Source organism: Bos grunniens, chromosome 2 (assembly GCF_055505025.1).
Source record: "Bos grunniens cultivar Pamir isolate PY7600 chromosome 2, Bosgru_T2T1.0, whole genome shotgun sequence".
In the NCBI taxonomy this organism is placed as follows: domain Eukaryota; kingdom Metazoa; phylum Chordata; class Mammalia; order Artiodactyla; family Bovidae; genus Bos; species Bos grunniens.
In genome coordinates, this window is record NC_141166.1 from 110,826,873 (window position 1) to 110,849,901 (window position 23,029).

Consider the following 23,029-nt stretch of genomic DNA (forward strand, 5'->3'; position numbering starts at 1 on the left):
ATTAATTTTATTCCAGGGCATTTTATTCTCTTTGATGTGATTTTTAAATCTGTTTCCTTGCTTTCTCTTTCTGGTAGTTTATTATTTGTGTGGTGGTGGTTTAGTTGCTAAGTCAGGTCCAGCTCTCACAACCCCATGAACTGTAGCTGCCAGGCCCCTCTGTCCATGGGATTCTCCAAGCAAGAATACTGGATTGGGTTGTCTTTTCCTTCTCCAGGGAATCTTCCTGACCCAGGGATCAAACCCAGGTTTCCTGCATTGCAGCAGGTTCTTTACCAACTGAGCTACAAGAGAACTAATTTTATTTTGGGAATTTTCTATATATAATATCATGTCATCTGCAAGTAGTGACATCTCTACTTTTTCCCTTCCAGTTTGGATGTCTTTTATTTATTTATTTTTGTCTGATTGTTGTGGCTAGGACTTCCAATACTGTGTCAAATAGTGGTGGTGAGAACGGGTATCCTTGTCTTGTTCCTGAAAGGAATGGCTTTCAGCTTTTCACATTAGGTATGATGTTACCTGTGGGTTTGTTTTAAATGACCTTTCTTGTGTTGACGTATGTTTTCCTACTATACCAGCTTTGCTGAGGGCTTTTTGTGTTTTTTTTATCATGAATGAATGTTGGGTTTTGTCAAATGCTTTTTCTGTGTCTATTGAGATAACCATGTGGTTTTTATACTTTCTTTTGTTAATGTTGTGTATCACATTAATTTGTGAACATTGAATCCCTGGAATAAATCACTTAATCATGATGCAGGGTTCCTTTTATATACTGTTGAATTTGATTCATAAGATTTTGTTGAAGATTTCTAATTAGAGATATTGAACTGCAATTTTCTCTTTTTTGTAGTATCTTTGTCTGGTTTCGGTATCAGGGTAATGGTGGCCTCATAGAATAAATTCGGAGTTTTTGTTCCATCTTCTTCAGTTTTCTGGAATTGTTTGAGAAATACAGGATTCAGTTCAGTTCAGTTCAGTCGCTCAGTCGTGTCCAACTCTTTGCGACCCCATGAATTGCAGCACACCAGGCCTCCTTGTCCATCACAAACTCCCGGAGTTCACCCAGACTCACGTCCATCGAGTCAGTGATGCCATCCAGCCATCTCATCCTCTGTCATCCCCTTCTCCTCCTGCCCCCAATCCCTCCCAGCATCAGAGTCTTTTCCAATGAGTCAACTCTTCACATGAGGTGGCCAAAGTACTGGAGTTTCAGCTTTAGCATCATTCCTTCCAAAGAAATCCCAGGGCTGATCTCCTTCAGAATGGACTGGTTGGATCTCCTTGCAGTCCAAGGGACTCTCAAGAGTCTTCTCCAACACCACAGTTCAAAAGCATCAATTCTTTGGTGCTCAGCCTTCTTCACAGTCCAACTCTCACATCCATACATGACCACAGGAAAAACCATAGCCTTGATTGGATGAACCTTTGTTGGCAAAGTAATGTCTCTGCTTTTGAATATGCTATCTAGGTTGGTCATAACTTTCCTTCCAAGGAGTAAGCGTCTTTTAATTTCATGGCTGCAGTCACCATCTGCAGTGATTTTGGAGCCCCAAAGAATAAAGTCTGACACTGTTTCCACTGTTTCCCCATCTATTTCCCATGAAGTGATGGGACCAGATGCCATGATCTTCATTTTCTGAATGTTGAGCTTTAAGCCAACTTTTTCACTCTCCACTTTCACTTTCATCAAGAGGCTTTTTAGTTCCTCTTCACTTTCTGCCATAAGGGTGGTGTCATCTGCATATAGGATTAGCTCTTCTTTTTTTCTTTTTTGGTAGAATTCCCCTTTGAAACTTTGCCCTTTTGGTAGAATCCCCCTTTATTTCCTCTCTGATCTTTATTATTCTTTCCTTCTGCTGACTTTGGTCTTTGCTTGTTCTTTTTCTAATTCCATTAGATGGTAGGTTTGGTTTTTTATTCAAGATTTTTCTTGTTTATTGCAATAGGCCTGTCTTGCTATAAACTTCCCTCTTCCCACTAGAATAGCTTTCACTGTGTCCCACAGATTCAGAAATTTTCCTTTTAATATAAACATTGCCTCACTAAGGCTGCTTAGGGGAATACAAATGTGTGATGGATGAAAATGGAAGTGGGGGAGTTTGTGGCCTATGACCTAAACTTTGCTTCCTCCACATAAAATAAAATCAGGGGCACATCTCACAGATAGATGTTAATCTTGGCCACATATGTTAATAGCTTAATACATTCTTCTTATCTATAGGTGTAACTAAAAAGATAATTTAGGATAGTGTTAAGAAATTATTCAATTTTGATATTTAAGGATTTTTTGCCTTAAGATGCAAGAGATTTTCTGTCAAGGGGGCTTTTCAAGTTTGTGCTTTTCCAAACAGGTAATAATGACAGGCCACATGAAAAAAGAAAAGGCCAAAAACATAGTGGTAGGGAGGAAAGGAAGGACTCTAAATATTGTGACAGATTGGAATGGATAAAACCAAGAAGTGCTCTGCTGGGCTGAAGTCACAGTCTCCTAGGATCAAAAGCAAGTAGTGGTGTCTGGGAGTTTGGTTCCTGTGAATAAAGGGACTAAGAGGGCTTCAAGCAATTCATTTGGACTTCTGCTTGAAGCAGTGTTTGGATGGTTCTCCAGGACTGATAAAAAGAGTCTGGGAAAAGAATGGGGCAAGGGAGGGGCCATATGATTCTGTATTGTGGCAGTTTCTTCCTTGTTCTCCATCACCTGAGGTGGTGCTGACTGTTCCCTGGGATGATGGCTGTTAGCCAGCTTCTGACTCAAGGAGGTAGAAGGATATGTAGGCAGCTGGATCTATATCTTCTGCTGCCACAGGGATGGGCTCTTCTGTATACCTAATGCAATCACGGAACAGGAGCACAAAATGCCATTCTACAATGTAGACTGGGGCTAGAAACCCAGAAAAGACACAGCCCTACAGTTATTAGTCTATGGGGGTGGACACAGAGGAAATGAGAAGGAAAACAAAACCCTTCTCCTCCTCAAAGTGAGCCTGCCAACTGATATTTCAAAACATGTAAAGAAACCTAAGGCTAAGAAGACAACCCACCAAAACAACAAATGAAACAAATTCAGTTGAAATGAAATTGACTTCATGGAACAATCTGAAGGAGTGATATAAGTAACTATTAACTCTAAGAAGGAGAACTATTTGGGCTAAAACATGTAAAAACTAAACAGTCACAAAACTGGCAGGCAGTGTTTAAAGCATGGTTATGGCATGCATAGGTTCTTGTGCTCAAAGTGAGGATAAAACTACTGGAAAATTTATAGTTAAGCAAATATGTTAAACATGCACGATAATGTTAATAAAGTTGTCTAGTTTCTAAATCAACAGAAGGAAAAAAGAGGTTTATAGAAAATTTTATTAATTCAACAGGACAGGAAATGAGAAAAAAAGAATTAGAGGGAAAAGGTGCTAAAAAGAGATTTCTACCTATGTAAATTATTGAATTGTGCTGTTGAATTATCAGATAGCTTTCCCCAGGATCTCTAGCCCACAAGCAGTGATACTTAACAACTGAGTGAGTGGGGGTAGGGGGTTGATTTGTATTCATTGATTTTACTGATTTCCAGGGTAAAAAGGACTCCTACCATGACCAATTTCAAGATACCAATATAACATCAGTCAGTTCACAAAATCCTTGAAAATGCAACAGTAATACGTAGGGAGCTTGCGCTTGCTGACTTTAGCATACTGCTGTTTGTTTGGGAAAGACAGGCTTTTCTCCATGGTCTTCATACTATATATAATTTTGACAACAGAATAAAGATTTAGAAAACCCAGATTCTCTGCATTACTTCTCTAACCGAAACCATGTAGAAATTTATTGGGAAACCAGGAGTTGGTGGCATTCTGTTATTAGAGTATTTATCATATGGTTATGGAAGGCTAGTAATTTATGATCCTTGCTGGAAAAGCCAGATCGATTCACAGATAAATGTCTTCAGCACAATAGAATTTATATCATCCACATGATAATTGACCACTGTGTCATACATTCAATCATTCATTTCATTATCTGATAAAATGAGCCGGAAGTCTAATATGTATGTGATTTATTAATGCACACTAGTGTGAAACCCATGACCCATCTAACCTGTTACCTGTCCTTGGCAACATAGTATACAGTTGTCTCCATCCAGTAATAGGATTCCACGAGGAGGATCAACGGCGTTTTCAATCTAGACATCTTCTGTTGAATTAGAACACATCAGAGAAATACTAGAGCTGTTACTCTCTCTTCCTTCTCTCTTCCCCTCAGGCATATGTTCCTACTCTTTTTACTTTTTTTTTTTTCTTTTTTGAGCACAAGTAGTTTGTCCTAGAGCAGGGTGGGTGAGTAAATGGCCTGAAATAGCCTATCATGTCACTGATTTGCTGCTATGAATATATTTAGTGACACAGTCATTCTGCATCACCTGTCTATGCCTGTCACTGAGTTAGAGTGGCTTGAAGCTCAGGACACACCAGTACAGAGCAGGCAAGTGACACATTCCCTGTAGAGAGAAGAAGGAAAATTAAAAAGGAAAACAGAAAGCTAACCATTTAGAAACATATGCATGGAGTTAGATCACTAACAGTGGGAGCAGAAGCTATCCACACTACCCACCCCCACTTTCTTTATCAACCCCCAAGAACATTTGTTCCCTGCAGTGTCTGTGTGTCTATGCTTTGCTTTGCAAGGGTTAATTAGAGGGCCCATTATGCATCAAATTAAAGGCTTGGCTGCCTGAGAGTTCCTTTCAGAAAGGATTAGGGTCTCTGATGAGGCTTTGATGTAATAGATGGAGCTGTTCTGCTCCTTCATGTTAAGGCAGGGGCCTTAAGGACTCCCCAGGCTCTCCTTGACAGTTGATTTCGCTTGCCTAAAAAAGAAAACTATTTTATCATACAAAAATTTAGTGCTTGAACAAGACTCTGTACTGGCCTCCCTGGTGTTCATTTTTTGGTCTAAACACAGAGGCACAACACTAACTGGCTTCCTTGGGTGACCACTTCCTCAGGAAGAACTGTCTCTCCCAAAAGCAAAAGGAGCCATCTCTTTGGCTTTGTAGTTCATCGCCTTGGAAGGTTCTTTTTTGTCAGAAGCTGGGCAGAGGGATGGCAGAAGACAGGGTTGCTAGTTGTTTGTATCCTCACAAACAGGAACCCAGGCAGCCAGTAGCTGTGCAAAATCCTCATTTGCGTGACATTTACAACTACTTTTTTTTTTTTGGCCTTGCTGCAAGGCATGCGGGATTGTGGTTCCCCAGCCAGGGATCAGCCCTGCCCCCTGCAGTGCAAGCACAGAGGTCTTAACCATTGGACTGCCAGGGAAATCTCATACAACTACTTTTTATCTGACAGTATTTTCTCCAGATTTTTCAGTAGCAATTAGGTTGGGCTTTCCCTTGTGGCTCAGCTGGTAAAGAATCCGCCTGCAATGAGGGAGACCTGGGTTCAATCCCTGGGTTGGGAACATCCCCTGGAGAAGTGAAAAGCTACCCACTCCAGTATTCTGGCTTGGAGAATTCCATGGGGGTTGCAAAAAGTCGGACACGACTGCGCAACTTTCACTTTCACTTTAGGTTGTTAATGAAAACCTGATTTAGCTTTTTTCCCCCAAATTGACTGAATATCATCAATAATATTCATACAATTGGCAATCAGCCAGAGAAGTATTTAGTCAGTTTAAATATTTACCAAAAGAACCAAATTACCAAAATTTTACCATGTAAAAGAAAGGGCACTAAATATGGGTAGACACAATGCCAGCGAGACCACTGAACTAGGCCATTATCTTTCTTCTTAATCTAATCCTCCTCCCACTTCCACTATATACTATGGCCTGAAATTTTAGTTGGAATCATTATTGCCATCATTTAAGAGGCAAATGTGACTTTCCTATTGTTTTCATGTCACTTATGAAATAAAGCCTTTGACTGTGTGGATCACAGCAAACTGTGGAAAATTCTTAAAGAGATGGGAATACCTTACCTGCTTCCTGAGAAATCTGTATGCAGGTAAAGAAGCAACAGTTAGAACCGGACATGGAACAACAAACTGGCTCCAAAGTGGGAAAGGAGTACGCCAAGGCTGTATATTGTCACCCTGCTGATTTAACTTATGCAGAGTACATCATGCGAAATGCTAGCCTGGATGAAGCACAAGCTGGAATCAAGATTGCCAGGAGAAATATCAAAACCTCAGATATGCAGATGACACCACCCTTATGGCAGAAAGTGAAGAGGAATGAAAGAGCCTCTTGATGAAAGTGAAAGAGGAGAGTGAAAAAGCTGGCTTAAAGCTCAACATTCAGAAAACTAAGATCATGGCATCTGGTCCCATCTCTTCATGACAAATAGATGGGGAAACAATGGAAACAGTGAGAGACTATTTTCTTGAGCTCCAAAATGATTGCAGATGGTGACTGCAGTCTTGAAATTAAAAGACGCTTGTTCCTTGGAAGAAAAGCTATGACTTACCTAGACAGTATACTAAAAAGCAGAGACATTACTTTGCCTACAAAGGTCCTTATAGTCAAAGCTATGGTTTTTCCAGTAGTCATGTATGGATGTGAGAGTTGGACTAAAAGAAAGCTGAGTGCCGAAGAATTGATGATTTTGAACTGTGGTGTTGGAAAAGACTCTTGAGAGTCTCTTGGACTGCAAGGAGATCAAACCAATCAATACTAAAGGAAAACAGTCCTGAATATTCTTTGGAAGGACTGATGCTGAAGCTGAAACTCCAATCCTTTGGCCACTTGATGCAAAGAGCTGATTCATTGGAAAAGACCCTGATGCTGCCAAAGATTGAAGGCAGGAAGAGAAAAGGATGACAGAGGATGAGATGGTTGGATGGCGTCACTGACTCAATGGACATGAGTTTGAGCAAGCTCTGGGAGTTCGTGATGGACAGGGAAGCCTGGCGTGCTGCAGTTCCTGGGCTCGCGAAGAGTCAAACACGACTGAGCAATTGAACTGAACTGATGTGATGTTCCAGTCCTTTTCCCACCTCTCCCAATCTCCCCTCCTGACTTTTGAGTTGCTTTTGATTCATAGGCTAAACTTTTTAAGCCATCTTCTTTCCATTCTTTGCAATGAACAGCACATGGTAGCTTGGCACCTTGCCTTTCTTTTCCTTGATGGATGTCAGCATCTGGATGCTGCGTTCAGCATGTGCTGAATCAAGGGACTTAACTGTACAAAAATTCACCTAGTTGCTAGTAGATATAAAGCCTAGATTAAGATCAGAGAACTCTGTGTTTCCTTGGCCACCCAGGGAGAATATTTTTACTTGATGGTTCTTTGATACAAGATATCAGTTGGGATTAAACATGTTATTGATATATGAAACAGCCCTATGAAACCCATGGCCATGTTTACTAAAGGGAAATAATATTCAGAAATAATATTCATTATGTTATATGAAGTCATTTCTGTGAAAACCCAGTAAAATTGTAAATCTCTAGTCTCCTTACCAGTCAACAGCAACATCATCTTCATCATCCTTCTTCAAGCAGCTGGTCTGTTTTTATATAATGGATTTTAAGAATAGAGAACAGACTGCATTTCCCTTTCACATTGCCTGCTTGAGAGCCTGGAACCAAATCTGTGGCCACCTCTAACAAAGTAGTTTATTTGGTATTCTAATTCCTATTTTCATTCCCTAATTTCCCCTTTGTTTTGTTTTTCTCTTCTGCTTTTAATTATTTTTATCTTGCCTTATTGCAAGTACCTTTATTTATTTAAACACATGCCGTTGTGAGATGCCTTAAATTATTTCTAGAGCAAGATGAAATATTCAAAATAAATTGTATCTGATTGTGGGAATTTAAAATGATGCAGTCCCTTTGGAAAATAGTCTTGTGTTCCTCAGAAGCTTAAACATAAAGTTATCATCAGTTCAGTTCAGTTCAGTCGCTCAGTCGTGTCCGACTCTTTGTGACCCCATGAATTGCAGCACACCAGGCCTCCCTGTCCATCACCAACTCCCAGAGTTCACTCAAACTCATGTCCATTGAGGCAGTGATGCCATCTCATCCTCTGTCATCCCCTTCTCCTCCTGCCCCCAATCCCTCCCAGCATCAGAGTCTTTTCCAATGAGTCAAATCTTTATATGAGGTGGCCAAAGTATTGGAGTTTCAGCTTTAGCATCAGTCCTTCCAATGAACACTCAGGACTGATCTCCTTTAAAATGGACTGGTTGGATCTCTTTGCAGTCCAAGGGACTCTCAAGAGTCTTCTCCAACACCACAGTTCAAAAGCATCAATCTTCAGGGCTCAGCTTTCTTTATAGTCCAACTCTCACATCCATACATGACCACTGGAAAAACCATAGCCTTGACTAGATGGACCTTTGTTGGCAAAGTAAGTTATCATATGACCCAGCAATTCCACTCCTAGGTATATACACCTAGGAGGAATGAAAACATATGTCCACATGAAAACTTGTACCCAAATGTTCATAGAAGCATTATTCATAATAGTCAAAAAGTAGAAGCAACCCAAATGTCCCTCAGATGATGAATGGATAGACAAGTTATGATATATCCTTATATGGAGCATTATTTATCAATAAAAAGGAATATTGTGTTGATACATGCTACAACATGGATGAACTTTGAAAATATTTTGCTGAATGAATGAAGCAAGTTACAAAAGACCACACATATTATATGAAATGTCCAGACTAGGCAATCCATATAAACAGGAAGTAGGTTAGTAGTCACCTGGGACTAAGGAGGTTGAAGGGAAATTGGGAGTGACTGCTAAAGGATATAGAGCTTCTTTTGGGGACAATGAAAATGTTCTAAAAATTGATTACTAGTGGTTACAAAACTGTGAATATGCTAAAACTATTTGAATTGTATACTTTAAATGAGTGAACTCTATGGTATGTAAATTATGTCTCATTATGGCTATTATAAAAGTCATTTGCAGCAATTAACTGTAAATTTTATGGAGTAGTATTTGCTGCTTTTCTTACACTTTTAATTTTCACTTTGTGCCAGACAGGTGCACTGTAGTTAAATCCACTTATTTGCAGTGGAATCTGTAGACTTATTTGGAATTGTGAGAGTAGAGATGGCCTTCTCCATAGGATGCAAATAAATACTCTATTTGGGTCATTTTATCCACCAGGTAAAGCCAGAGTTTGTTTAGCAGCAAGTTCCAAGCCTGTGGGCATAAAGGCTGATATTCTACTTCCATTCTTCCTCATTTTGGGCTTGTCTTTGTAGACCCTCTCTCCTCTACCTTGTCATTTTATTCCACCTGGTAGTGAAAATAAATGAGCAAAAGTGGTCAGGGAGAAGTAAGAGAATAACTAAAAAATGTGGCATCATTGCAGGCAAGGAAAGAGAATATTTCAAGAAGGAGGAGCAAGTCAGTGGTGATCATCAGTGAATAGAGAATAGAATGGGGAGAGACCATTGAATTGGTAACTTAAGATCTTTGGTTTTCATCAAGAGAGATTGTAATTGGATAGTGAAGGTAAAAAGTAGATTGTTATGTTCACAAAGATTTAGCTACAGGTCTGTCCTTAGATTTAACTTGGTCTAAGATTCCATTGATGGTTCTTTGTTTTTTCTTTCCATACTCTTGACTTGCCTTCAAGTTCCACAGCTACAGTCATCATTTTTCCCTTCTCATTTCTTTAATTCAGACTGTATGTTTCCTAAATGGATCCCTTCCCTGCCTACTTCCCTCCCTCTAATTTACTTTCTAGTATGGTTCCAGTTTGTTTTTTAAAGTAATTGTGTTATCTTGCTGTTCAAAAAAGCCACTTCAATGTGACTAAGAAAGAAAACTCAAGCTCAATGGTATGATCTTCTAGGATCTGCATAAGATGTTCCTGGTCTCACCCCATCTATATTACAGTTGTATTATCCTATTCTACTCTGTTCCCCATATGAGCGGATGGGCTTCCATTCCTACTGTGTTCTGCACTAGAATGCTCCTCTCTTGTATTTCTGGTCAATATTGCTTTCCTAATTTAAGACCTAAATACCACCTCTCCAGTGAAACACTGTTTACCTAACTAGAATTGTTTACTTCATCTGAACCACTCTAGTGGTTACACTTTTTAGCCTTGAGTTCTTGTTATTGATGTCTATATCCTATTGCTTGTTTTTAAGTTCCGTAAAAGTTGACATCTCACTCCAGGGATCTTTTCTTCGAAATACTAGGTGTAGTGCCATTCACACTAAATACCTAGTAAGTGTTTGAATGAATCAATGAATTTAATCCCACTTGGATCTCTAAATGTTTCATATGTGTAAGTTTGGAGTTATCCCAGAAAATAAATTTTGGGGGGAGGCATATATCTTCTATTTATTCTGCACTCTCCTAGCCTCCCCACTGCAGTCCTGGAGTAGTCCTACCTGTAATGGTCATGTACTGTGAAACTGGTTATCCTTTTCTCATAGGGAATGGCTGGGTACTGTCCATTGCCTCCCCTTCCTAGGAAAAAATGCATACAAATAAGAATTATGGATTTAATTCCAGTCAACATGGCAAGTAGGATCAAGGGAAAGATTAGAATTCATATATTCCCTGGCACTTAAACCTGGACTAAGAAGCAGACCATAACGGTTTGTCAAAATGGAGATTGATTTTTGAATCAAAGAAATTAGCCAGACATTCAAAAATAGGAGTGCCCAAAGGCTTGAACTTGAAAATGCCAAAGTTCTTTGCTTTTGCTGAATTGTCAGGGCCTAAAATTCTTTGTTCTCCCAGAACTCTGAAAGTTCTGATCAGGACATCTATCAAATAGTAATTTTATCCTGAGTGGTGGGAATCACATTGAGAAAAAGTAGGTAATTAATGGGCACGTGTTATCAAATCTGACTCAAGGAGCTGTTGCACTTTAACCTTTCTTTTGTATAGCACTCATCCTACTTGGAACTGGATATGCCATTTTATGCATGCATATGCCATGCTATCTTCCTCCAATGAACCGACTGACTGTATCCCCACCACCTAGTACAGTGGCTGGCCCACAGAGCTGGCATTTATTGAGTGCTTACTATGTACTAGGCACTGAACATTGATCATCTCATTCACTCCCTACAATGACTTTATTGCAATTTTACAGATGAAGAAATTGTGGCCCAGAGAATTGAATTAACTTGTGTATCATCATGTACTTATATGAAGTAGTTAGGTTTGATCCTAACCCCTGACTTTTAACCTTTATATATTACTGCTCCAATGATTGGCACCCCAATTTTTTTAAATAAGTGAGTATATGTGTCATGCTTGAGTAAGAGTGATTAAGTATACTGTCATTTAAATAAATCAACAGACTATTTTAAATATTTTAAGATTAATAATAGTTTGGATATAATAATAAATGTGTTATATGAATCTAGTTATATTAATAATTAATGTAACGATTAATATCATTTAAAAATGAACTTTTTGCTCTGACTCACCCACATTTACATAACCACACTTCCTTCTGGGCTCAGCCATCACTTCCCTCTTTGTTCCTCATCTTCCTGACCTGCTTTAAGTATTACCTTAATTTCCACCTGAAGCAAAGACCTCTTCACAGAAGCCAAGGCCCACATCTGGTTTCCTGGCTGAGTCTAGGGCTGACCTGTGGCCAACCTCAGCCCCTCACAGAGGTCCCAAAGGCAGTGGCTTGGCTGCTGCAGGCGAAGTTCAGCAGCACTTGCAGCAACAGCCAACTCCCAGATCCTTGGGAAGCCATGGCCTGAGAGATGGAGCCATCAGAGGACTCCCATCTCCAGGGACTACCCCTTCCCCAACCCTTTGAACCAGATGGTGGGATCTGAATATGGATTAATTGTCCAATAAACTTGCTGGAGCTGTGCGATGGAGTAATGGTTCATTTTTTTCCAGCACCCTGACTAAACCACATGGCCAGAGTTACCTGGAGAAATAGCTGTTTAATTGCAAAGTATCGATACTTTTCCCAATCAAGGAAGAAAGAAAGAAAGAAAAAGAGGAGTGAGAAGGTGGTGACTTGGGCCCTCTGGTTTCAGTCCTTAAGACAGCCTTAGTTCTAAGACATGGACACGGGGGTCTTCTTTGGTGACAGCATTAGAGGGTGTGCTCATCCCCAGTCTTTGCAATGTGGAAAGCACAACTGAGACAGAAGAAAGAGTGGCGATAACAGTGGTAAGAAGACTGCACCTCTGCCATCCTCTCCTTTGGCTTCTCCTCAGCTTCGGTGTCCCCTGAGCCCCATCTTGTCTTGTTCCTCTGCTCTGGCCTGGTTCCTTTTGGTTCTTCTCCTCACTTTGCCTCTTGCACTTTTACTCATTCTTTTGTGGTCTAGTAAATTCTTCTTCCCTCAGTCCTTCCTGGCTGTGGCCCTCAGCTTGTCTGCCAGACAAGCTATGCTTGAGGATCTAGAATTTCTGTTACCAGTTACCTTCCCTAAGAATACAATGAGTCCGTCTGGACTTTTCTAACTATTTACTATTGATTCTGGGATCAGAGACATAAAGGTAACATGAAGAGGTAGTTGTGTTCACAGGTGTCATGCAGGGCACAATCCTGGGTCATTCCAGGTTACACATGGTGGCTCTCTGCCCTCAGGCCACCCTCCTATCCTGGACCCTCCTTTTGCTTTAGGACTCTCTCCAGCTGCCCTGATGCACATGTCATGTCCTTCCATTTCTCTTTCCTTCCTGTGTTCCCTTGAACTTACTCTGGACCTTTGGTGCTGATGACTTTGTCTAAAGGTGGCGCTGACTTACTCATCTTTCTAACTCTGTTCCTGCCTTCTCACCCTAGTGACCTCAGGCAAGATGCCAGCTGCCCTGTGGTCCTGCCACTCTGCAACTTCTCTCCTACTTTGCCAAAATTAGGGGCTCTGAGTGTCTCCCCTCAGTCAGCTGAGATGAAGACTCAGCTGTTATTTGCAAAAGTTTGGTACTGATTTCTCACAATGGAGCTTTCAAGGATGTCATTTACAGGGCCCTGGTTCCATTGATACAAAAAAGGATCTGTGGCCGAGTAAGTTTGGAAACATGAACCTAAACAAAATTACCCCATTACCCATCTCATAATAAGGACTGAGCTTCCTGTTTTAAAACCCTCCAACCTACCTTCTGAGGGCTTTTTTTTTTTTTTTTGGCAAATACTGACTGATTTCTCTGATTGATAACCCTAGATCAGCCTCGCTGAGAAACAGACTTCTGGTCCTCTCTTCTCTGTTTCAGGTTAGGACCCTACTTCCCTACCCAATGTGTGAACTTAGTGTATGATTTCAATTCACTACCATGTGCAATATTTGCAGACTGAACATGAAAACTGAAATGGAGCTAAGTCTTTCACCAAATGAGATTTGGTTTTCCTACATATACAATGTCAAGTTTCTCAGCCTGCCTTCTTTTGAGGCATTAGTCATATTGGGGAAATGCCTGTGATTGTCATAATCTTGTCTTCCAAAATGGAAATTTCCTTCCAGGACAGCACCATGGGCTCTGATATTTAACCTATAATTAGTATACCCTCTGGAGGATTTCTTCTTTTCATGCAGAGGCCTCTTTTTCACTCAGGCTTCTGTCTGCCAATGATACAAACTGCAGATGCAGTGCATCACGGGGCAGGGAAATGCTTGCTCAGATCAAGAAGGTTCAGCTACTCGGTAACAACGGGAACACTTAACAAACTAAGTAGCAAACCCACAAGAAAACAGCAGAAAGTATAAAAGACAGCATACTAAAAAAGAAATGAAAAGAGACATGAATCTCAAGTTTTCGTCTACTTTTGTCCCAACATGTAGAATACAGTTGCTCCCTCTCCTGCTTTTCTCTCCAAGTTCACCAGTATTTTTAGTTTTTGACTTTTTAGCTGCTTTTATCAAGCATAGTTATCAGTAAACATCCATTAGTGACTCTTAATAAATAGCTCCCTCTTGAAGGCATCTGATTCTTTGGTTATGAAATGCCAGTTTACAGCGGCCAGGCAGGTGCATCTCAACAGTGTGATCGTTTGGGAGCAAAAGGAACACAAGCACTGCCAGCTCCAGAGCCCGACACAGAAGTCTGACCTTGTTTCTTGTTAAGAAATGGCTCTTTATTTTCCCCCTGATTCTGGCAGAAGCCAGGCTGGGAGATTGCAGCAAATGGCTGCAACAACCTGTGTTTAATGTGGTGACACTAATGAATTCTGAGAATTAATCTTCAGCCAAGAATGCATGATGGAAGGTACTAGAATTTCAAATTAGGTAATGGATTAATTTCTTTCAGGGCTGAAGTTTGCTTCCTTTTTCTTCTGGTAGACTTTTCTATCATATTCTAAACCACCTTCCATGGCTTTGTAAATCCAGCTAATACATCTCGTGGTAGTTTTAATTTTTTATTCTTTTGTTTTGTATCTTAGCACAGAGATAACCACACATAAGTCCAGATTTTTAAAAAAGAGTTTTAAAACATCTGGAACTGAAAGAAAAAATTACTTACGATTTTGGGGGAAAAAAGCAATATTTTCTAAATCTAGTCCTTGTTCAATTTCTTTTTTCCAGAGTCAAAGATTCTGGGAAGAAGTTATTTTAGAGAATGTATTTCCCCAGGTCCCCAGAAGACCCTGTCTTCTGCAGAAATGCAGCCTACATGTATCTCAAACATGCTGGTGAAAATTAGGGGCTCTGAGTGCCTCCCCTCAATCAGCTGAGATGAAGACTCAGCTGTTATTTGCAAAAGTTTGGTACTGATTTCTCACAATGGAGCTTTCAAGGATGTCATTTATAGGGCCCTGGTTCCATGATACAAAAAAGGATCTGTGGCCGAGTAAGTTTGGAAACATGAACCTAAACAAAATTGAATTTTCTTTACCTCCATACTTCTAAGAACATTTAATATGCTCATATGCACTATGAAACTCCAGATTTACTTGATTTAGGGAATCACCAGTGTTTCCCAACCTTTTGACCAGAAGACTAGTTTCATTTTTCAGTGGAATGTCTCATGAATCTAGTGTTTCACTCAACTTACCTCACATTGGCCAGCCCCTATATTCCCGCACAGATGTCAATGTTTTATGCATGTTCTTATAAAAACTGTTGAATCCCAGGCTGGGAGAAAATATTCTGCATCTGGAATTTGCAATTCCTGATTTAATAAGAAATCCTGAAATGAATAAACATATTATAACTTCCTTAGTTTTCCATGTTTGTTCTCCACATCGTTAGAGGATTTAATCATGCTGTAAAAAAGGTCATGGAAGCTGTCAGGAGTTCTTATGGGTCTTGACTGTCAACTCTATATCAATCCAGTAAATCCCTGCCTGAAAGGAGAATAAGACAGAATGATAAGCTGACAAGCATAGTGTTATGGATTTGGGGCACAAAATTGCAACGTCTTAAACAATAAAGAATATTCCCAAGTTAAAGTTGGAAAAAGGACTAAAGCAAAGAATTGTTCTTAGATATTTGAAGAAGGCAGCTTAGGAGGTGAATGTCAACATTCTGGTGGCCTCCTGAGTTCCTAGCTACACAGCTTGCCTAATCTGGCTTCTTGCATTGCTGATCCAGTTTCCCAAACTGGAAATGTCTTCTATATCTTCTCCCTGAATTGAGTTCAATTTAGTTCCAAAACTTCTCCCCAAATTCAGCTCAATTCTCATTCTCTCCACTAGGCTTACCTGACTGCTCCCCCCACCTGCCATAACTTAGCATTGGTCTGCACATTGTGCCTGTGCCGTTTTAACAACACACTGCAAAGTAGGAGGGGTTCTCTTGTGGGAGCCAGGGAATTGGTCTCATCACTATCAGGATTTGACCTCAACTTCCTTACCTTGTAAAAGAGGGGTTAGAATAGAAAATCTTGGTCCTTTAGCTCCAAAACCCTATGCTTTTTTGTGACCTTTTCATTCTAAATAATCAAACGCTGTTTTCTCCTGTTTTCTATGTTCCTCTTGTCCTTCCATCTTTAAAATCACATTGTAGATCTTCGAGGAAAAGGGTCATCATTTTTTTATGAATTAATCTATTTTGACTAATTCTGGTTGTGTAATAAATGTTTGCTGAACAAATGAAATGATATGATTTCAACGACCTGGTTGATATCTAGTAATGTTTGACTTCCAGCCATATCTGTTCCTAAGACAGAACTTTCTTTTATTTATCAGTAAAATAATAAGTCCATTTCATCCTGGCTATTTGCTCCCCATGAGAAAAGAGTATGCAAGAGTGTTTTAGAATAAGGCCCTACCCTCAAGGTCTTCCTGTCCTTCTCCTAAAAACCCTCCGATGCAGTTGGAATGTCGCACCTCTGCTTAGCATTCTTCCCATACACACTCAGTTTCAGTTTTGCTGACCCAATGGTATGACATTCAGCCCACTTGGGCCTTCCTGAGAGAACTAACAAATAGATCCTCTTGGTCTTTCCCTCAAAGTGTAGAATGCCTACCATCTTTATATTTTTTGAATCTCCTAAGAGACCACAGATCCACTTGTTAATTTCTCCCTTGTCTGATTATCTCACTAAATTATTTTTCCTCATTCCTCTTACTCCCCCTGTGATCTAGAGAGAAATCCTCTCCAAAATGCCAAAGGATCTTGTAACCTTGTTTGCAACCTTGCTCTTCCAGTGGATGCTAAAATTCTGAAAGATATTATAGCACCTTTAATTGCATCTCCAGAATCCAGTAGATACCTATTTTCATAAGGGTGGAATATGGATTTCCTGGTCTGTCTCAAGCCCTGTCCAAGAAGCTTTGAGTACCTGGAACACTGTTCCAAGGCACCTATCCGAAGGAGAAGACAGCAGCAGCTCCTGCTCATTTTTCCATTCGCCTGCTGTAAATTTTCTACTAATTGTGTGCCTCTCACTTTTTGCCTCCTTGAGTTTTCTATTTAAGTACTGGCTAGTCAACAAGCAGTTGAGAGTTGCTTAGAAAGCAAAATGAATTAATGTGGTGGGAAAATCTATTAAGGAATTGCATTCCCCATGTTTGGGCATATACTTGAGTACAGGAGGTATGGCTGTTTGGTGATGGGAGACAGATGTAATGCACCCTCACAATATCCTTGGGCCGGCTTAGCTAGGGGTCCCAGCAGTGTCTGGTTTCCCATCCAGGTTGGGTAGGGGTGGTGGTATGAAGCCACCATGTCCGTCTTCAGTAGGAACTCTCAGAGAACACAGACTGTTCTTATTTTGGGAGTTTTCATACACCATCCCTCAAGCCAAGATGATGAAGCCATACACCTGTATTACTGACCATATAAACTATCCAGAAATTCCTTCTTCCCAGGTGCTTAGGGAATTATTAGCATTTATTTTCCTTTGGTAGTCACATAATTATATATAAATGAATATACGTGGAATCCCAGGAAGACTGTTGATTTAAAAATATGAACAGAGTATTTTTCAGGCTTGGGCACTGATTTTTTATTTTATAAGAAAAATAATAAATACAAAAGGCTCCTGGACCTATAAAAGTCAAATGATTGATTTCTTCCCATAGCAAGACAGAGGTGGTATTTATAGTTGTGCAGGCAGCAGAATGGAGATAGTCTGGCTTCTTTTGGCTTTTCTAGTTGAAAGCTCCAGTACCAATAGATAGGAAATCCCCTGAATCAAGTCTAAAACCAAATAACTGGGAAATTTACCAAGTATCTTTCAGGACCTGAAGTCAAGGGATACAAAAGTGGTTTGAAGTACAAAGATTAAGGCCTTTTAATAAAACCAACAGTTGAGGAGTGTGTCTTCTTAAATGTTTTGAAAAGATGCTCAAGGTGAGGCTGAACATTTTACCATTTGTCAGTGCATTTCATTATTTTAAGTATGTTGTGTTTCACATGTTGCTAGCATGTCACTATTGGGGAAACTGAAAACGTTTATTTTATGGAGTGGGCAGAAAGACATCCACTGTTTACCCTAAGTCTCCAGTGTGAGCTAAGGACTGATAACTTAAAAGTGTGGATGTTGAAATTTCTTTCTCCTGTCAAGGGCAGCTACTCAGAATGGAAATACGATGGTAATTGGAGGGGTATTCATCAGATTCAATTTCACTAGAAATTTCCTGTGTCAGAATCATCTTTAATAACATACAGCACACAGCAAAATGTACTGAATCATTGTTTTCTTTGAAAAGGGCATTGAATCTGAAGCAGAAAGTGGTTACAACCATGCAGTTTTAACCAATTAACCGCAGAGGAGTTTAAATGCAACCCAGTTTTTACCATTTTGAATGGACTTTTTGTTCCCTGTTTGAATAATTCCATTCCAATTCATCTGAATTATATTGTAGTCACTTCCTGTTCTGAGGTTTTTCTGCTTCTTCAGAAGATATTAGAAATCAAGGGATTGAATCTTCTCTGTGAAGATTTCTTTATGATTCATTTCTGTCCTTACAAACTCCGAAATGCATTTCCCCAACCACCAAATACTGGACATTTCATATACTAGGATTTCATTTAAATGATAATGTATAATTTTATATGCTTCTAAAATAAAGTAGATAGACTAATCAACTTGACTCCATTGTAAACATTTTTTTGTAATGAAATTGTAGTCTGACCAATCTATCTTTTCAGTATTTTGAATATTTCAAATTAAATTGATTGTGTTTTCAATACATATTTAAAGCATACAAAATATATTTCTGATATTTTGATTAATTTGACTAGTAGAGAATATTTTTCTCTATGTTCTGCTACCTATGAATAAAGAGCTATGTAAGGTTAGTGATCAGGTTTTATAAATGAGCTTTTTCTCCTCTCTCCCATATTTACAGAGAAGCCAGGTGTCTAAGATAATACTTGGACTGTTTGTTGATTTTTGTGAACAGGTGTCTCATTAAAGATTTTGAAAAGCGACCTTCGGTCACACATCTCCTCGACCACCCATTTATTAAAGGAGTCCACGGAAAGCTTTTGTTTCTGCAGAAGCAGCTGGCTAAGGTCCTCCAAGACCAGAAGCATCTAAATCCTGTTGTTAAAACCAGGTATGGTCCTCAGCATTTTTCTGCTTTCTCTCTCTCTCTGGTTATTTATAAAAAATGGCATGTCATGTGTTTTGATTTACCCAGCATTATTACTGGTAATTATCACATCCCTGCATTTCTGAGTTCATTTACATGACATTAAGTACTCCATGTGCAGTAGATGACAACAGCAAAGCTTCAGAAACTAGCTGCCCATTTGTGCTGTTATGGCTAATTTGTCTCAGAGTGGCTGAAATCTCTGTCCTAGTATTCTAGTTAAAACCCAGCACACATATATATTTAATATAAATGTAGATTTTTAAAAATTCCACCAATAATGAAAACTGGGTGAAACCAGCCATGGCTGAGATTGTGTGAGAAATCTTTACTTGGCTGTTGCAGGCTGGAAAGCAGAAGTGTAGGCTATAAAGTGGTTTTGGAAAGATTATGAGTTCAACACTGAAGATTTTTTCTCTAAAGTGCTTTGAGCCCATTTCCTTTTGTTAAAAATTCCTTAGGAGCAATTTAGTATTTTTATATGAGTTTTTCCTCCAGATATTGTCTATGCTATCTAAAGTAACTGTGATTCCTCTCCCTCCTCTACTTTTGTAGCGTAGATTTTTTTAAAAAATGTTTATTTTTAAAGGCAGTTCCTTAAGACAGTATTCTGTGGTAGTCTCTAAGAAATAGATGTTTGGTTTCTGTCCAGAGGGTGGCAGAATTTCTCTTTTAAAAAATTAAATGCAAATAAAGCTACTTCCCCAGCTCAGCAATTACTTGGTTTTATAAAACTAGCCAGGATGCAGATAAGCTCTAATCCATTATTATTAAAAGAACATTCACAGGACTGTAGGTGAAGAAACTAAAATATCACAAGTCACAAGTTCTGGAAATATTCATGTATTCTGCAGAAAACTGTTTACAAATCAAAAAGCATCAGAACTCTGGAAGCTAGAGGCATAGTTTCAAGGTGACTATATCTTGCTGATTTTTTCCCCACCACCACCAGGTTCCCTTTTTGATAGCTCAAAACAAATTTTTTCCTACTCTTTTCCTTTTTCCACTGCAATTTCTGTTTCTATGGCTTGCCTACAGTGTAGAGAAATTCTTGTCACTTGGTACCTTTTGAAGCAGTAGAATTTGTGTTTAAGCCTCAGGGAACTGAAATCTTCTTTTCTTCTTCTGCTTTTGTTCCTATGCCAGCCACCACTCCTCTACCACTCACCTTTACACACACACACACACACACACACACACAAAACCGCCATGAGAAATGAAGATGAAAATAAAGTACAAACCAAGGGAGAAACAAACCCCGCATTTAAATACTTTACATTGAGTCAGGTGTCTTCTTGTTTCTTCTGATTTGCTCCAGAACAGTTTCTGAAACTTAGTTGCAAAATGATTCAGCTTTGTACTTTTGTCTGATTTTGCATGTCCAGATGTGTGTCCTCTTTTTAAAAATTTTCCTCCATTTGCCATAGAAAGCCAGGGCTCCAGGCTCTCTCCCCTCCCCCTCTAATTTCTCTTTATGTGTGTTAATTCTTTTGATGTCAAAGGCCTCATAGGGTCAAAGACCCTTCTCTCAGGGTCTTTGTAATCTAAAGTTTCACTCAGAAGTGTATGTTTCTTTGAAAAAGTCACTAAAAAAATACAACCTCACAAATAGGTGTCAAAACTTTAAGCAGGCACTTCTTTAGGAGAAAGTAAAACTAATTCTAAAGGAAACATAATGCATGTAATTGACACATCTTACGACCTAGCCTATATTATTACTTCCTCTTAGCAAACGGCAGGGAGCTGGCTACATAGGTGTTTGTTAAGTCCAGAAAAATTCTTAGATAATGTTTGATGCTGTTAATTCAATATATTTAAAGTTGTGAGTTTCCAAGTTAAGGTGGAAAAAGCAAAGAATAAGTGGGGTAAGTGCATAGATGAGTGAGGCAAATACCCAATTTACTTTTTTTTCTGCACAGTTTTGGTCACACAGCAGGTGGTACAATGCAGTGGTTTAAAAAAAAACCTGACTCTGCCAGGTTTGAATCCCAGCTCAACCACTTACAGACAAGTTATTAAATCTTTCTGTTCCAAAATTTCTTTATCTGTGAAATGGAGATTATTTTGAGAGTTGAGTCAATACATTAAAAAATAGTTAATGTTGATAACGGAGTTAAATAACTCTGATAACGATGATAGTTGATAACTCAGTCATTGTTAGCAGTAGTTGTAGTTGAATACATTTGAGATTTGTTTAATTCAGAGTCCTCCATTTCTTTTGGCCTTAATCTGTGGAAATTCATCTCTATTTACTTATCAAACCACATCATGAGAATAAACAGTACAGAGATATTAAATGTTACAAATACAAATTTCTGTCTCTTATTTAAAATCTAATTTATTCATTCCAGAGACATTTATGTGTGTATATGTGTCAAGCCCTCTGCCAAACAGAGGAACTACAAGGGAAATCAGATACAGTTCCTGATAAAGAACTAATAGTCCAGTGTGTGAAATAGACAAGAATCAGATGAGAACAGCTCAGCATGAAAAGTACCTGGATAGAAGGTTTCCTGGGGTACTTCCCAGAGTACTTGGGAAAGGAACAACCTAGAAACTGTTGGGAAGGTGATCCTTGAACCATCCTGAAGAACAAACAGAACACAGTTATTCCACATGGAGGAGAAGGATGAGCAGAGGGCAAAGACACAGAGGCTGAAGAGAGCTTACGGGATTTGGTGAACAGTTGGTTGGTACCACTGGAACTTGGGGGAAGGGGGTGCAAGGAGACAGGGGCCAGGGCAAGATGGGCTAAGGAGCCTGGATGTGTTCTTAGGCACTGGGGAGCAGCAGAAGGATTTCAAGAAGGGATGTGCTTGAGGAAGACCATTCTGATGGCAGTGATGGAATGGAGTTGGACAGAGTTGGAACTAGGAGGGCAAATGAGAGTAGATTGTGGCAATTGTAAATAACAGAAGATATTAGTTTGGTGCAAACATAATTGAAATTTTGGACCATGAATTTTAAATAATTATAACTAGGCTCAAACACATCTTTATTAATCAAAACAGGAACCATTATAGTCAACACACTTTTGCCAATGAAAAATAAGTTTTATATTCCTGGAGCATAAAAATCTGCTTTGGGATTTGATGAACTCTTAGAAAGCTATTTTCTGAGTCCTGATGGTTGTAGAAGCATTTTCCCTGCAAAAAAAGTTGTCCAGATGCTTAAAGAAGTGGTAGTGGGTTGGTGAGAGGTCAGGTGAAATGGTGGATGATGAAAAACTTCGTAGCCCAATTTATTCAACTTGCGAAGCGTTGGTTGTGCGATGTGTGGTCAGATGTTGTGCAGAATTGGCCTCTTTCTGGTGACCAGTGCCGGCTGCAGGCATTGCAGTTTTCAGTGCATCTCCTTGATTTGCTGAGTATACTTCTCAGATGTAATGGTTTTGTCAGGATTCAGGAAGCTGTAGGGGATCAGACCAGCAGCAGACTACCAAACAGTGACCAAGACCTTTTTTTGGGGGTACAAGTTTAGCTTTGGGAAGTACTTTGGAGCTTCTTCTCAGTCCTGTCACTAAGCTGGTCATCATGAAATCCTCTTTCTGTCACATATCACAATCCAATAGAGAAATGGTTTGTTGATGTTGTGTAGAATAAGTGAAGACGACACTTCAAAATGATGATTTTTCTGATTCCTGGTCAGCTCATGAGGCACCCACTTGTCAAGCTTTCTCACCTTTCCAATTTGCTTCAAATGCACAATGACCATACAGTGGTCGATGTTGAAGTTCTTCAGCAACTTCTCACGTAGCTGTAAGAGGATTAGCTTTGATGATTGCTCTCAGTTGGTCATTGCGAACTTCCTGTGGCTGACCACTGCGCTCCTCATCTTCAAGGCTCTCGTCTCCTTTGCAAAACTTATTAACCCACCACTGCAGTGTATGTTCATCAGCAGTTCCTGGGCTAAATGCATTGTTGATGTTGCAAGTTGTCTTTGCTGCTTTACGACCCATTTTGAACTTGAATAAGAAAATCACTTGAGTTTTCTTTTTGTCTAACATCATTTCCCCAGTCTAAAATAAATATAGATAGCAAGTAATGTCATTAGCAAAGAAAAAAAAAAGTAAGAAATATGCGTTTA

At 39.4% G+C, this 23,029-nt stretch overlaps 1 protein-coding gene across 4 annotated transcripts in view; it reads left to right on the forward strand.

Annotated features, from left to right (window-relative positions):
- MYO3B (myosin IIIB) overlaps window positions 1–23,029 on the forward strand; it is a 519,880-nt gene that overhangs the window by 229,702 nt on the left and 267,149 nt on the right. For all 4 annotated transcript variants that reach the window (XR_015147500.1, XR_015147505.1, XM_086357182.1 and 1 more), the window contains exon 9: window positions 18,752–18,907. Coding sequence is in view for 2 of the 4 variants with exons in the window: in XM_086357182.1 (XP_086213308.1) it covers window positions 18,752–18,907 (156 nt within the window). In the remaining 2 variants the exon portion in view is untranslated. The remainder of the gene's footprint in view (window positions 1–18,751; window positions 18,908–23,029) is intronic.